At 38.2% G+C, this 16,598-nt stretch overlaps 1 protein-coding gene across 1 annotated transcript in view; it reads left to right on the top strand.

Annotated features, from left to right (window-relative positions):
• PDS5B (PDS5 cohesin associated factor B) overlaps nt 1–16,598 on the top strand; it is a 53,975-nt gene that overhangs the window by 3,477 nt on the left and 33,900 nt on the right. Inside the window, exons 2-5 of the mRNA XM_072404312.1 lie at nt 13,575–13,705; nt 13,940–14,143; nt 16,245–16,331; nt 16,419–16,516. Of these exons, the coding sequence (XP_072260413.1) occupies nt 13,598–13,705; nt 13,940–14,143; nt 16,245–16,331; nt 16,419–16,516 (497 nt within the window). The 5' untranslated portion in view covers nt 13,575–13,597. The remainder of the gene's footprint in view (nt 1–13,574; nt 13,706–13,939; nt 14,144–16,244; nt 16,332–16,418; nt 16,517–16,598) is intronic.

Raw genomic sequence — 16,598 nt, 5'->3', positions numbered from 1 at the left:
TTAGTCTTCAACAAGTGAAATTCATGCCCAATTGGGTTCAGATCAGGTGACTGACTTGGCCATTCAAGAATATTCCACTTTGCTTTAATAAACTCCTGGGTTGCTTTGGCTGTATGTTTTGGGTCATTGTCCATCTGTATTATGAAACGCCTCCCAATCAATATGAGTGCATTTACCTGGATTTGAGCAGACAGTATGTCTCTGAACACCTCAGAATTCATTCAGCTGCTTCTGTCCTGTGTCACATCATAGAAACACTAGTGTCCCAGTGCCATGGCAGCCATGCATGCCCAAGCCATCACACTGCCTTGGCCATGTTTTACAGATGATGTGCTATGCTTTGGATCATGAGCTGTTCCACGGCTTCTCCATACTTTTATCTTGCCATCATTCTGTTAATGGTTGATCTTAGTTTCATCTGTCCAAAGAATGTTTTTCCAGAACTGTGCTGGCTTTTTTAGATGTTTTTAAGCAAAGTCCAGTCTAGCCGTTCTTGAGGCTTATGAGTGGCTTGCACCTTGCAGTGCACCCTCTGTATTTACTTTCATACAGTCTTGTCTTTATGGTTGACTTGGATATCGATACGTCTACCTCCCGGAGAGTGTTGTTCACTTGGTTGGCTGTTGTGTAGGGGTTTCTCTTCACCATGCAAATGATTCTGCGTCGTCCAGGTCTTTTGGCGTTGCTGAGTTCACCAGTGCTTTGTTTCTTTCTCATGATGTACCAAACTGTAGATTTTACCACTCCTAATATTGTAGCAATTTCTCGGATGGCTTTTTTCTGTTTTTGCAGCTTATTGATGGCTTGTTTCAACTGCATGTATTGCTCCTTTGACCGCATGTTGTCTGTTCACAGCAAAATCTTCCACATGCAAGCAGTCCCCCACCAAATCAACTCCAGGCCTTTTATCTGCCTAATTGATAATGACATAACGAAGGAACTACCCACACTAGCCCATGAAATAGCCTTTGAGTCAATTGTCCAATTACTTTTGAGTCCCAGAAACTAACTGATTGTGTTAAAAAAAGGCTTTAGTTCCTCACATTTTTATTCAATCTTTTTTTTCAACCCACTGAATTAAAGCTGAAAGTCTGCAGTTCAACTGCATCGGAGTTGTTTCATTTAAAATTATTTGTGGTAATGTACAGAACCAAAATTAGAAAAAAAAGTTGTCTCTGTCCAAATATTTATGTAACTGTATTTTTTTGTTTTTATAATGAGGTACTGAGTGTAAGTTAATGAACAAAATAAACAGAATTGTAGCATCAGGCTGCAACATAACAGAAATGGAAAAAATGTAGGGGGGCGGAATACTTTGTGAAGCTACTGAATATAAATAAATATAAAACCCTCCGTAATATATAACACACATAAATTATAATATTATTACGCACCATTTATATAGCGCTAACATATATTAGGCAGGGCTGTACAAAGTCCATAGTCATGTCATCAAGTGTCCCTCAAAGGAGCTCACAATCTAATGTCCCTACCATAGTCATTAAAACTGTCAAAGGACACTTTCAGGGGGAAGCCGATTAACCTAACTGCATGTTTTTGGAATGTGGGAGGGCACCAGCATTAGAAACTCACACACAACACAGGTAGAACCTGCAAACTCCATGCAGAAATTGTCCAGGCCGAGATTCAAACCTGGGACCTAGCGCTGCAAAGACAGGGTGCTAACCATTAAGCGACCGTGCTGATCCTTTTTTGTCTAAATGTTAATAAAACCCTGGTCAAATCGAAGGAACCAGTGCATCTAAAAAACACAGCTGGTATTAAACTTTTTGAGCAACACTAAGGCTTTTGCTCATGATCAGCCAAAGATAGGAGGCAATCTGTAATCCAAAATATAAAACCTGCAGAAGTAGAGGATAGTTTGTCACGTGCTTACCTATATACTTAACTGCTGCAACAATGATATTTTGGGTATAATAGAAGCCTATTTTCTGTTATTGTCAATGAAAGTGCATGTTCCTTGGTTCCTAAATTCTAAAACAACACTGGCATAAAGTGAAAACTTGGGTCTTTATTTTATTATTATTAATAATTTGTATTTAAATAATGCCCACTTTTTACACAGCACTGTACAAATTCCATAGTCATGTCACTAGCTGTCCCTTACAGAAGCTCACAATCTAATGTCCCTACCATAGTCATATGTCATTACCACAGTCTAAGGACAATTTTGGGAGGAAGCCAATTAACCTAACTGCATGTTTTTGGGATGTTGGAGGAAACCCACACATACACGGGGAGAACATACAAACTCTAGTCTAATGTTAGCATAATATTGGTAGACATTACCGGATTGTACAAATAGCCTTCTATACCCATCTGAGGCTGAATAGAAGTTGAGCTGTGACCGAAACCTTAGAGTAGGGAACTTTTTATTGCTTAGTTCTCCCCAGGATTTTTTTTCACCCAAGTGATCAAAAAACTGGGTGACAAATGACAAATTTGGTGTTTTAGTGTTGTTTGTGACATTGGTATCCAGTAATCCCTATAATTATGCCTGTTTTCTACTGTCCCACAATATTTTGTTCTGACTTCGTAATACCCACCTAGTTTGCACATTTTTTTGTTGTTGCAAGCTTACAGTGAGCGTTTGGCAGCTTAGAAGATGGGAAGCAGAAAAGATAGAAATTATAAACTTTTTCTGTCGGCGGAGCTGGCAGGCTGTCCATACTCACTTGCAGCTTTCTCTACACATTGCCTAACCTATGTGATGTCAGCCAGGTGCTATCCCCAGCACCCTACAACAGGAGGTGAAAGCTCCCAGCGGGGAGATTTGTTATGGAGATGTGGGCACTTTCTATCAATTCCTGTTTTATCTTTTGGCTAGAAATTGCAAATTCACCCTTTTTAATGATACAGTTGAAATATCACACTAGATCAGTGTTTCTTAACCAGGGTTCTCCTAGAGGTTGCTAGGGGTTCCTCAGTTTGGATACCACTGACACCAATGTAATCTGTAATCTTTGGAGAGGTTTATTGGTGCTATAGATCTCTGCTCAGTTGTGACTTGGCTGCACACTTACAAATGAGCTCCATGTCTCTGATGGCGAGTACATTAACTTAATGAAGAATGAGTGATATCTGTTACTTGGAATATTAAACTTTGAGCCCGCAGGCCTTGAGCAGATGGGCTTCAGCTCACCGTTGTGCTCCTAAGTTTACATGCTTCAGAAGAATTTGTAAGATGTGCATGTAAGAAACCATGAGTGAGCAGGCAAATCAAATTTCCTACTTGCTTACTTTTAATGGGTTAAAAATAGCAGAACAAATAGTAGATCATTTAGTTTTGGCAACTGCAGATTTTAACAGCCCTACGGAACTTGGCTGGTGACGATGCTTATTGCAGAAGGGATGTTGCTTGTCCTTTTGTGGAATAAACCTCTGTCTGGTCATTAATTTTTAAAATGGATCATTAGTCCTGTTTTAAACAAAACATAGCTATAGGAAAATAATTGGGATGATCTCTGTTTAAATGTTTGCATACCCTTAATTACCACTTAACATTGCATATCGTTTAGCATGAATGATGGCATGTGGTCCTCTGTAATAGTTGTGGATGAGGCACATCATTTCCTCGGATGGTAAAGCTGCCCTTTCTTGGTGAAAGCCTCCATGTCCTATAAAATTTTGGGTTGTCTTCCATGAACATCATGTTTTAAGATCTTCCTAAAGTGGTTCAATGATCTTGAGATTATTATTATTATTATTATTATTAATAAACAGGATTTATATAGCGCCAACATATTATACAGCGCTGTACAATAAATAGGGATTGCAAATGACAGATTAATACAGACAGTGATACAGGAGGAGAGGACCCTGCCCCGAAGAGCTTACAATCTAGTAGGTGGGGGAATTTCACACACAATAGGATGGGAGATCAGGCCACTCCAGCACCTTCACTTTTTTCCTGTAGACACTGAAGGGTCAGTTCGGTCTTGTGTTGTGTTTTTTTTTTTTTTTTTTTTTAATATCATTATCATGTTGAATATTCTAGTACTGGGCTGATGAATGCAAGTTGTTGTCCAGTATTTCCTGGTAACATATCCATCTTGCTATTCCTTTTTCCATTTTAATTCTCACACCCTGGAACACCAGAGCTCCAACTCAATGCTTCACAGTAGGCATGGCGTACTTTTCATCATAGGGCTTGTTGCCACCTCTCCAAGGAAAGCATTCATGGTTGTGACTATGAAAGTTCCATTTTGATCTCATTATGCCAAAATACTTCATTCCAGAAGTTTTGTGGTCTATCTATTGTAGAATTGGCACAGTAATGTTCTTGCAACTCAACCCATGCACTACCTCCTTAATATGCTTGCAAGGGCACTTGTTGGCACACAAGCCTGTATTTTTGCTGAAGCGGCTTTGGGGGTTTTCTTTGCATCTTAATTTTTCTCTTTATTTAGTTATAGCTAAAACATTTTTAATATTCTTTTCTCACCGGTCCACCGACAGCTCTTTTCTTTACTCCATGGCTTGGTATCCAGCAATGGGGGGGGGGGTTTGCATAAACATAAATTGACTTTTCATTCATAATTCATAACATTGACTGAACTCAAGTTACAGGTCTGGGCACTCTCCCCTAATTACCTTAAATTGGAACCTGTGTGTATCAACTTGTGTTTTTATTGTCAATCCAAACATTCATGGGTATGTAAACTTTTGTTCAAGTCTATTTGGGTGACTTTAGATAATATGATTTGAACTAGGTACACAGCTTTATATAATTAATTAATTCCTTCCTTGGGCTGGGTCTACACAGACGTTTTTAAAAATGCATGTAACTGCGTTTTTATGCACTTTTATTACATTTTAAAGCATGCCTTTAAAACGATGGAAAAAATCTATACCGCGTTTCAAGTGCTTATAATCATAGGAAAACTCCCCATTGAAATCAATGGAAGCATTTTTGGGTGTTTTACAGAGTTAACCCCGCAATTTTTTTTTTTTTAATGTTGCTAGCAACATTATAGATAATGCTCATTAACATTCCTTAAGGAAACGTCCTGGTGTAGATTACCCCTTTGGAATGCATAGGAATTTCAAAGATGGCCTTTAAAAGCTTCAGGTTGAATGCTGGGGAAAACGTCCGTGTAGACTAAAGCTACGTACACAAGTCAGATTTTTATCGCCCGATAATCGGCATCGGCCAATTATCGGGCGAAAATCTGCCGTGTGTACAGTCGGTGTCGTCCATCGTCCGGACGACCGACCTGCCGGATCCACGGACGATGGACGACAGCCGATCCTAATGAAAGGGAAGGGGAGAGCGCGCAGCAGGGTGCCGCTCCGTCGCTCTCCCCCTCCCCTCTCCATAGAGCATGAACGGTGCTGTATGTACAGCATGGTTCATGCATCGTGCACTCCCTTGTCGTTGGAAAGGATCGTGAAAGATCCTTTCCAACGACAAAAAATGGCAGTGTGTACGCAGCTTAAGCCTAACACAATCTAAATAGTATGAAATTTTTTTGTTGTTCATTCATATTTTCTAAACAAGAGCCAATTTTTTTAAATTTTGCATATGTAAACAGCACAATTGTATATGAGCAGTATGTACAGAAAGCTATAGCAAAGAATCGGTCAAGCTTGAGCAGCTTTCCTAAAGTTTTCGATTTCTAAAGGTTTAGTTTCGATGAATTATCACCTTAGTAAAATCTTTTTTTTTTTTTTTTTCCTATAGACATATCTACTGCATAGTTCTCCCCAGAGCTTTTTAGCTGGTTGCTCCGCCCGGCTGATTTGAATACCCCGCCCAGCTCTCGGCAGCTCTCATCCTCGGATGCAGGGATCTCAGTGAGGCTGCTCTCTCTACTCTGAGCCATCCTTTCAGAGGATTGCTGCCGATGAGCACACAGTTCAGCCTTCATGTGAAGGGGACACAGGCAGCCCCGCCCCCATCTAATAGCACCAGCTCTGTCTGTGAAATGTATCCAGTGTGTATAAAGTGTGCATGTCATTCTGCATCCTCACAGCTCTGTATACAAACCTCCATATCTCCTAATATATATGTCACAATGACCTGTAATGTTCAGGGTGTACGGGGGACCCTCATAGATACTAGTTATTACAATTTCAGCCCCCCAGGTTTACAGAATTTCAAGATATGTTTGGGGTTGCTGTTTCAGAGGAACGTGCAACTAGGAGTCCTAAATTGAAAGTGCAAATTGGGGACCCCGGAGCCACTAACATAGCAAGGAGCATTGGGGTGGGGCCCCCATAATATATACCTACCTGTCACAAATCTATACCTGTCAAACTACCGTCTGCTTCTCTTCTTTGTACACCAATTTCTCTGAGGGTGGGGGTACAAAACTGAAAATATAGGTGCAAGTGGCGGGCACATTCTCCCCTTACAATATCATTACTTACCCATGGCATAAACAACTGGGATCACTAAATTTGCCGTGTTTTGCCACACCCCCTTTTTTACCACCCGGCTACAGCTTCCTACCACCCGGCTGAAAAAAATTTCTGGGGAGAACACTGTACTGCCTAGGTTCATGCATGGCGTGGGTACCTTAGGTAGTGCATTCTGTTGTCATGGGAGTTTTCTCAGTCTCCTGGTTGCGATATCCATGAGTTTACGATTTACTGTGCCAATTAGTTAATCTGTCCCTTCACTGCAAGCAAAAGTTAGGGGACCCTCAGTTCTTATTGTTCACCCTCACTCAGCAGTCTGTCTGGACGCTTACATTCCATAGCTAGCTTTTGGTAAAGTGTGGACTTAGTGTGCTCAGTTTCCCCAAACTCAGACTTCAAAAATGGCTTCTTTATGACCTGTCTTTTTTTGGGTAAGGTTTGGTCTCCCCACTCTTCAGACCTCAGCCTAGTACATCCAACCAGTTGTCTTGCTTTTCTTGTATTATTGGTCCTTGGCTAATCTTTATCTAGGATAGTGTTTCTCTGTGCGTTTAACTAACTCATTGTTTTTTTTGTTTTAGTGACCTGGGTTTTTACGGGGCCTGTCATAAGGCCTGTATGTAAAAAGTTAGAGTGCAGGAATCAGGAGTTGATACTCTGTTTCCCTGAAAATAAGCCCTACCTGGAAAATAGTTTTGCTAGACATGGGAAATTGGGGGCCCGTGGTTCTAAAGGAAATGGCGTCACAAGAAATTCAAGCTGGAATTCAGGGTTTGAAGTGTTATGATGATTCAGAATGTGATGACATGACTGTGTTTGAATAAATGTTGAGTTTTTTTGTTGAAGAATAAATGTTCGTGAAAAAATAGGACTGCCCCTGAAAATAGCCCTAGTGGAGCAAAAAATAATATAAGACACTGTCTTATTTTCAAAAGGCTTAGCATAGGGAGAAGCATGGAGCAAATTTTAGGTTTGCTCAAAGTTCAGTGGTGATAGAGAGCTGCGAATGTGAGATAAATGGTTGCCTGCACACTATAATGTGTGCCATGCCTGCAGAGTATGAGAACCCGGGATGGCACCGGAGGCATGCAGGGTATCTGTGCTGAGCTAGGGTCTCTCCTCCTGTGCTGACACAGCCCCTACTTTTGGTCCCAGAGACTTTAGTCTTCTGAGGGTTGGTGTTTTACAGCCCTTGCAAAAAAAAAAAAAAATAAGTACAACAGGACGCTACATAGGGGGTGGAGAGGGAGGTTTGAGGGTACCAAATGCAGTCTAATTTTGCTTTGTTCAAGCAGTGATTGATTCTTGTCTTCATTCAACTAGTTTCTGTAAGCTAGGGCTTTCTTTTGTGAATTATCTATGCATGGTAAAATTAGGGAAATCCTTAGAGTTGCTGTTCTAATGTATCTTCTGTAAGCTTTTAATGTGCAACTGAATGAATTATTTGCTTTAATGTTTAAAAAGCTCAACTGGACAATATATTTAATGATGAAGAATCATTTCTATGTCTTCATAAATTACTTTAAGCTTGCTTTGACAGTTGCAAAATGGTATAAAGTGGAGCTTTGAGTTTTAAATGACTTTGAGGAAAAGGTTTTCTGTAAATGGTTGTTTATGCAGTGGTTCAGAACAAAAGTTTACAAAACTTGACATGCAAGAGTCCTAGTGGTGGGTTCTCCTGTGACCCATTAAAGTATTGTTTAAACAGTATGCATTAAATGCCCCATTATCCAGAACCCAAACAATCCATATCCTGGCCAAAAAATATATTGTAGTTTTAAACTTGGTGCCCCGTGCCGCCAGTAAGCCTCATGCTTAATGCCTTGATTCCGCGGCTTCCGTATGTTCTCAGCCTCCTGAAACATCCATTATTATTATTATTATTATTAAAAAATATTATTAAACATAACATATTTTGCAACACTGTACATTAAATAAGGTTTTCAAAAAATAGACAGATACAGTAACACAGGAGGAGGAGAGGATCCTGCCCAGAAGAGCTTACAATCTAGGAGGTGGGGGAAGTATCAAACAATAGGAGGGGGATGTGGAATGATTGGTGAAAAGTGAGGGTTTTAAGAGACAGAAGAAAACAGGTAGGCAAGTTTTGAAAAGATGGGTTTTGAGTGCTCTTTTAAATTAGCAGACAGTAGGAGCAAGTCTTTTTAGGACCTCGGAATTGGGAATGGAGTGGTGTTTGTAGCCTGTGGCGTTGCTTCCTATTTTGCTTTTAATTAATGCATTTCAATATTAATATAACGTCAGTACAGAGTTTAGGGTACTGACTAGGTGTTGGTGAGTTTTTGCATGTGAACTGCATAATGTTTACACATTACGGGCTTCTATGTATTAAAGGATCCAATGTGAAAGTGTATAGTGTACCAGGCAGGCAAGAATAAAAGTATGCTTGGGTTTGGAATGTCTGTGATATGACTTGTAGATAAGCCATGTGTGTGTGTATATATGTATGTATTTGTGTGTGTGTGTGTGTGTGTATATATATATATATATATATATATATATATATATATATTATTTGTGGCACTGGCATTGTCCCTTATAATCCAGTTGTTTGACATAAATGTTGAATTGTCTGCAGTGGAGATTTGGGGTTTGTCTACTACCATGGGTTATAAGGGTGACTAAAAGGACATGACCCATGGTCTCTCTTTCTTAGTACCTTAAACTGGCTTCTCTTACAGCCTTTGATTTTTAGTTCACTTAGGACATAACATGAATTAGGGTAACCTAATGCACACATCATCTGTTTATTTAAGAGATATTTAGACTGTAATGTCAGTTCACAAGAAATATTGCTCTTTAAAGCTAGCATCCAGCTGGCATTAACTGAAGATATTCAGTCAGTCTGTATTGGAACAGAAGAGGGAATAGGTCTTCTTGAGGTGGAAATAAAATAAGGTCATTAGAGGTGTAGGGGATAACTCTGCACATGGCAGGGTTAAATGCTTGCCTCCATGTAGGGGAAAGAAATTTTTTTTTTTTTTTTTTGCTTCCAACCTGGTATTCTCTACACTCCAATGTTCTTGGTTGTTGTAGGGAGAGGAGAAAGGGAAATAAAAGTGCTTTTGGACATAAATAGGCATTAAACCCTTGCAGTGCAGATGTTTGGAAGAAAAAAAAATGTAGCTTTTGTATCTAATAAAATGAGCAGTTTTTTTCCTATGCATTAAATCTCTGCCCAGCTGCCTCTTTAGTTGGCTCCAAGTCAAACTGGTTGGTAATCACAGGGATCTAAGGATGACAGACGTTACTGATTGCCTGCCCAGGCATTAAACATCACACCACTGGGAAGAATCCAATATTCCCAACATTTATAAAAATATTATTATTAAGCACTCAGGGATTGAAATGTCTTATAGTATTTATACCATTTAGCAAGATACCTATAGTATTGGAAATTCATGTCAGCAACAATAAGGATTCCGATGATTTTATACATTGTAATGTATAAAAGCAGACTTCATTATGATATATTATTTCTAAGATCTCTGAAACTCTGACGTCTCCCAGCCTGGTAACTGCACCTTATTTTTTCATGAATATTCCTAAATACGGTCACCTAGCCAGTGTGGTTTTGTTTTTTTTTTTTGTTTTTTTTTTTTTTTTAAATCTAAGAAATTAGAATTAGCTTGTTATGTAGTTTTGTTGCCTTTCCTGTGTTCATAGTAGCTATCTTCTACTTTTAAACTGTCACTGTATGTAATTTCTTAAGATTAAATGACCAAACCTTTATAGCAGAACCACAAAAACAGTCTAATATATTGTGCATACATGGCTGCCTACTTTACAAAAAGAAAATCAAAAAAGCTACATGTTACCATTTCAAAGAGCCTGTCACCCCCATCTATCCTGGTGGTTAGTGAAATGCAGAAAACTTTTATGCAAAGTGCACATACTTGAAATGGAGCTATTCAGAGTCTGCAAGTTGCCATTTGATTGGCTCAATTTTAAGTCGGTGCAATTTGAATAAAATTTGAATGGGATTTGTAAAAAAAAAAAGTAACATTTTCTGCATCCAACTGATCATTTTTATACCATGGCAGCTAAACATAGGGTGCCAATCCATATTATGTGTACTTAATAAATGTTTGCTTCTGCTGTTTGTGGCTTCTAAGTGATGCAGTTCTGTCAGCAAATTGACACTTCTAGGAGTCTAGATCATGAGACATTGTCATCCACTTTTACCCTGACAATGACATGCTGGCAGATTCTTTTAAAGTGATCATTTTATAATCCTCATTGCTTGTGTTTTTACCTACCTTTCTATTGTATTAGAGATCATCTCTTCACTGCACCTTTTCGTTCAGCCAGGTTCATATTAAGCATTTGGGAGATATTGGGCCTGAATTATTAAAGCTCTGGAATGGATTTCTTCTGCCATTTGCTATTTGCTAGCAAATGTTTTAAATCCTTCTAGATAGTAAGCTCTTCCTGGCAGGGTCCTCTCCTCCTTCGGGTCAGGGTCCTCTCCTCCTTCCGTGTCACTGTCTGTATCTTTCTGTCTCATTTGCATTTCCTTTTAATTTACAGTGCTGGGTAATATGTTGGCACTATGTAAATCCTATTTATTAATAAAAAGAATAATAATAATCCTGGACCAGATCCATTCCAGGTTTGCTGGATCACCAATCTTCACTGATGAAAGTGTATCCTCTCCAGCCTTGGAGAGCTTTAATAAATTAGGCACATTTTCTTCAACATTGCCTCAGTTGTTCAAGATTTGCTCCTCTGCTCAGTACAAGCGATAATAGAATGCTTCTGATGTGTCCGTGGCTTGAAGGCTCACATAGGCTGTTGCCGACCTCCCATCAAGGACTTTAATTTTATCAATTTGCTTAATAGTTTTCAGCCAAATTCATAGACTCTTTTAATTAATTTGCACCCTAGTTTTAGTCTCATGTTTCCACTAAATATTTATGGTCGAAGGCCAATAAAACCAACAAAAGGTTTAGGTGAACACTGTGCCGAAAAGTCCGGGCATGGCCTCTTAACATCTTTTCGTCTTTTATCATGGCACTGGAAGATTGACATCCATGCAGTCTAAAATGGATGGGACTATCAAACTATAGGGGAGGAGAATCAAAATAAAGTTTATTCATTCCCAGTACTGAACAATAGTTTGATAGACTAGGGAAATGACAAAAGCTTCTTTTTAAAATAGTGTAAAACAAGGAACTTTTTTTCCCCAAATAGCAATGTTCACTACGTTTCTTTGCTATAATTATTATGCATTCGAGGTCCTGACATCCTTGCCTATGAAAAAAATAAGATTACCTTATACACAGTTCATGTTGAGTAATATAATGCTTATTAAGTTTAATTCTTCGTAGTACATAATGATCAGGGAGGGGCCCTTATTCCTTAAATAGACTTAACCATACCCGAAGGCTAAATGTACCTACAGATGCTAGATTTTTGTTGCCTTAAGCAAATGACCATCACTGTCTTGGCAAAAATGTTTCTTTCATACAAATGTTTCACTCTTGTTTAGGTATGTGTGATATGAGATCACTATATGATGGACTGTTGCATCATCTCCTGCTATTCCTCTTTTCTTGGAACAGGACAGTAGTAGCTGAGCAGCCTTTCTGTACAATGCTCGTTTGTTCTTACTGTCACATAAAATATTTATCAAATACTGAATCTCTGTGTAAGGCTTAGGAGATTGAGGAACTAAAGTTCTACTTTTAAAAATGCACAATCAGACAGGTAATTATTGCAGAAAGGGACAGGCGATGTCCCTTCTGTAAGACTCCCTTCTACCTGCCTGACCATTCCATCCTGGCCAATCATGATGGCTGAAGATTGTAACCAGGAAGAAGAGGTGGAAGAATATGGCTGCCCCCCTGGACCGGACTGGGACAGGTGAGTATATGGTGGTTAGTTGCTCCCTAAGGTTTGCAATCCCTTCTTTGTGGCTTGCAAGTAAAACCTAGAATACCCATTAAAGTTGCTTTAGAAAGAGAGATTAGGTTTCTTGCATAATTTAGATAGAAAAAGCTCCTTATAAGCTTTCATTGAGATAACATAGATGGTTGGAGATTCATAATTGTGTGTTATTCTTAGTTATGTTCTGCTTATCTGGTTCTAAATTGTCCTTTTATCCTTGGTGTTCAGCAAGGTGCAGTACCCAATATAAATTTGTATTGTAATCATTTTTTTCTTCCTCTGAAAAGAATCTAATTTACTTGTGTTTATTATACTGCACTAATATCAAGCCTGTGAATGGCTTTGTTTTGCTCACTCGCTACACCTGAAAACCATCACCTCCATCATTATTCAGACATCCAGGGCAGGCTTGTCAAGAATAATAGAATACAATGTAACTAGTTTTAGCTTCTAGAAGCATTCCTTTATTACCTCCAATAAGCTATGTGATGATGGATTTTTATTAGAAACCATATAGGTTGCATGTATGAGCAGATTATGGCTTTGTATGTAGGAAACTGAATCAATTATCTGGTCAGCGCAGGTGTGCAAAACATACTTGTATTGTCTTATAAGCGCAATTAAACTTGTTACATGTTGTATTTACAAAAGTCAGAATGTTTCAAGAGTTCACTATTCTATTATTGTGTAAATCTTGATAGTCACCTTGGGGGATTTGTTGACAGATGGTAACCCTAAATCAACAAATTAAAATGTCTTATAGTAGGGTTGTACTTGGTGATCACATTCAGTCTACTATATGAAAGGTCTCAAACATCAGGAGTAAACCAATGCATGCAGGGATTTTCTCTCCCACCCCCAAGAAACTTTCATAATGTTTCTTGTTGTTTCTCTCTTTTTTAAATAGGGGAAACCCTTGAAATAACTTTTCAGGTCTTCAGCGAACCCCCTACTACAATTACTAGATCAAAAGCTCACTGTACATTAATCTAGTGATCCATGAAAAAGAATGCCTCTTAGGTTGCTCGTCAGTGGGAAGATTGTTCTCTCTACAAATGGCCAAAAAGATCATTGGTGTCATATAAACTGACCCGGGAGGCATAAATTGCCTGAAGAACCCTAGGGTTCCATAGAACTCTGGTTGAATAACACTGCCTAAGAAAATGAATAATATATTCTCCATGCATGTAAATTGACCAACATAAGAATTTCTTCAAATTTGAGTAATTTGTAAATCCTTTATCATGTTCTACTGCTTACCTTGTTTTTATTTTGAACAGGGATAGAAACACCCTGTGCCATCATGGCTCATTCGAAGTCGAAGGGCAACGATGGAAAGATCACATATCCCCCGGGAGTCAAAGAAATCTCGGACAAAATTTCCAAAGAGGAAATGGTTAGACGATTAAAGGTGAGCAGCTATTATTGTTTTTTTTTATTTGCTTGATAAGATTACATATTTGTTTACATTTCTATTTGCGATCTCAATTTTTCAGGCTTGACTCATAGTTTACATTGTATTAGTTTCTTGCACAGTTAAAAAATTTTTGAATATATATTTTTAAGGAATGTCTGCCGTTAATGGAAATGAAGGTATTTATGCTTATTACATCTACACACTGTAATTCCTATTTTCCCTTGTTAGATGGTTGTGAAAACCTTTATGGATATGGATCAGGATTCTGAGGAGGAAAAGGAGCATTATCTAAACCTGGCTTTACACCTGGCATCAGATTTTTTCCTGAAGCACCCAGATAAAGATGTCCGTTTGCTAGTAGCTTGCTGCCTTGCAGATATTTTCAGGATTTATGCTCCAGAGGCTCCTTACACCTCACCAGATAAGCTGAAGGTAATTTTCATACACAATTTCTGTGATAAGTCGACTCCTAAATTACTTTTCCAGAGATCTGCTCTTCATCCTAAAAAAAAAAAAAAAAAAAAAAAAAAAGTCTGATTCATTGCTTTATGACAAAAAATGAACACATTTAAAGCGGTGAATACTTTTTATAGACATGGTATTTTTAGTTGCTGTATTTATGCTAAGCTCTAAGCAGGTTTGTAGATATGTTCTCAAGGTTTCTAAATTAATTTACAGTTTTGTCTTTATACAACTTGCTAACTCTGAAAGATCCAGAGATGTATAGGAGTATATTTGTGAAGCAGGGAAAAATGTTCCCCAAGTATCCTCAGGGTTAAGGGTTTTAAATGGAACCGACTGATTAACTTGCAGTTTGTTTTGTTAATGTCACATTCACTTTTGTATACATTTGCACTCTAGCAAACCTAATTTATAAGTAAGTCTACATAACTGGTGTAGCTAAATTATCTCTGAAGCATGCTTAGGTTGAGCTATCTGTTGGCTGATAATGATGTAGCAAGTTACCAGATTTATTCAAATAAGGCTCTGTCCCCTCTGCAATATTCCTTCTTACCTCCCTGATTGCTCTGTGGAAGTGTCAAAAAAGCTGAGCTGCGCATGCGGAACTCAACTTTGCTTGCTAGGTTATCTTGCAATCCTGGCTTTCCCTGCTTTTGAAGGGACTCCCATTAAAATGGCCAACACTTGGAAGGAGGAAGTGAAGAACGGGGACAGGTAAGTATAGCAGGGTTTTGTTGTGCTTTAAAGCAAACCCAGGCCATGCCTACTTTGCGGCACATACTCGCCTTGTTTTGCCCTCTCAAACGCCAGGAATTAATGACATGCTATTTGGGTATGAAGGAGCTTTTTTACTCATTTAGTTGTTTTTCCCTAATGTGGCTGAGCTAAGGTCTATGTAAGGTTGATAAAAGCTCCGTCTAGAGTGATTCAACTTAGACAAGGTTTTCATTTCACTCTTTTGGTCAATGAACGTGGTTGTGGGAGAGTGAAGATAAGGTATATGCTGCTGGTAAAAGAGACCCTAATGCAAGCACATTGTGTTGATTTACTTGTGCCATAACAATCCAAATAATTGAATTGTATTAAATGGTACAATAATTATTTTAGCATATACCTGTCCATTTTAATAATAAAATGTACTTGTTATTTAGTAATATGTGTAAAAAATATTATGTTTTTGCTCACCTCCTACTTCTGTGCTTATGTTCTGCTAAAACAACAACAAATTTTAATGAGTAAAATATTGTATCTACAGTTAGATTAGATTTTCAGCACAAAGCTAAAACAACATCCATGCTAATAACCAGCATATTGTTCCCTAAGCCGAAGTTGTCATGTCATTGTTTTTTGACTTCTGTGAAGAGGAGCACTTGAAAGAGACCGTGCTGTGCTAATTTGTAGTATTGTAGCACTTATTTCTCTTGGGACTTTAAACTTTGCAGAAAATTTACCAGTTAATGTGAATAAACCAAGGAATATCTAGGTATTTAGTAATCTGGCTGTTTAAGCAATAAAAGGATTTAAGGCACCCAGGGCATTCATAACCCCTACCAAGAGTATATGCAGGCAGTACCTGCATTTTATTCCTGTAATAAATTAAGCTAATTTTAAATGTCATGCGTTTATACTTAAGTGATCAGTAATCCAGGTCTGGCCTAAAATATTTGGAAACAACAAAGGTGAATTGCTATGCTCAGTATTTAAAATGATCCCTCTTTCTCTTTGGAGTTCTAGATGCTAGGCCATGGCTGTTTATGGGGCTGTGCTTTCTGTCCACTTTGGGATTAAAGTATACTTGTCATAAGTAAATATGTAGACTGTCATTGCTAAAGCTACAACTGAAAAAGCTAGTTGCCTAGCTGTCTGGCTCAAATATTTCTCAGACCTAAATGAGTCGTGCAGCAAAAAAAAAGTAGAAAAGCCAAATTCCTTACTTCTCTACTGCTTGAGTACAGAAGCAAAAGTATTAGCCTGACAGATGGAACATATTCTGAAGAAAAGTGTATCAATAGCAACCTTGGTATTTATTTCAAAGAACGGATTATTAAAATATGATATTTTCTTTGAACAGGATATATTCATGTTCATAACAAGGCAACTTAAGGGACTTGAAGATACAAAAAGCCCACAGTTTAACAGATATTTCTATTTGCTTGAGGTAAGTCAACATTGTGAATTTCCTTGACTATTAATCTATAAGTATAATCTATAAATTCCTTATATTTATTTTACTTTTGTTTTCCAGAATATTGCTTGGGTAAAGTCCTACAATATATGTTTTGAGTTGGAGGACAGCAATGAAATTTTTACACAGCTGTATAGGACTCTGTTTTCAGTTATCAAGTAAGTAAAAAGAATCAAAACAGATGCAGCACCCAGTCACCTGGCTGTGTGTGTGTGTGTGTGTGTGTGTGTGTGTGTGTGT

Source organism: Pyxicephalus adspersus, chromosome 1, assembly GCF_032062135.1.
Source record: "Pyxicephalus adspersus chromosome 1, UCB_Pads_2.0, whole genome shotgun sequence".
NCBI lineage: Eukaryota > Metazoa > Chordata > Amphibia > Anura > Pyxicephalidae > Pyxicephalus > Pyxicephalus adspersus.
Note: the sequence above shows the minus strand (reverse complement) of the source record. Positions and strands in the feature narration are given on the sequence as shown.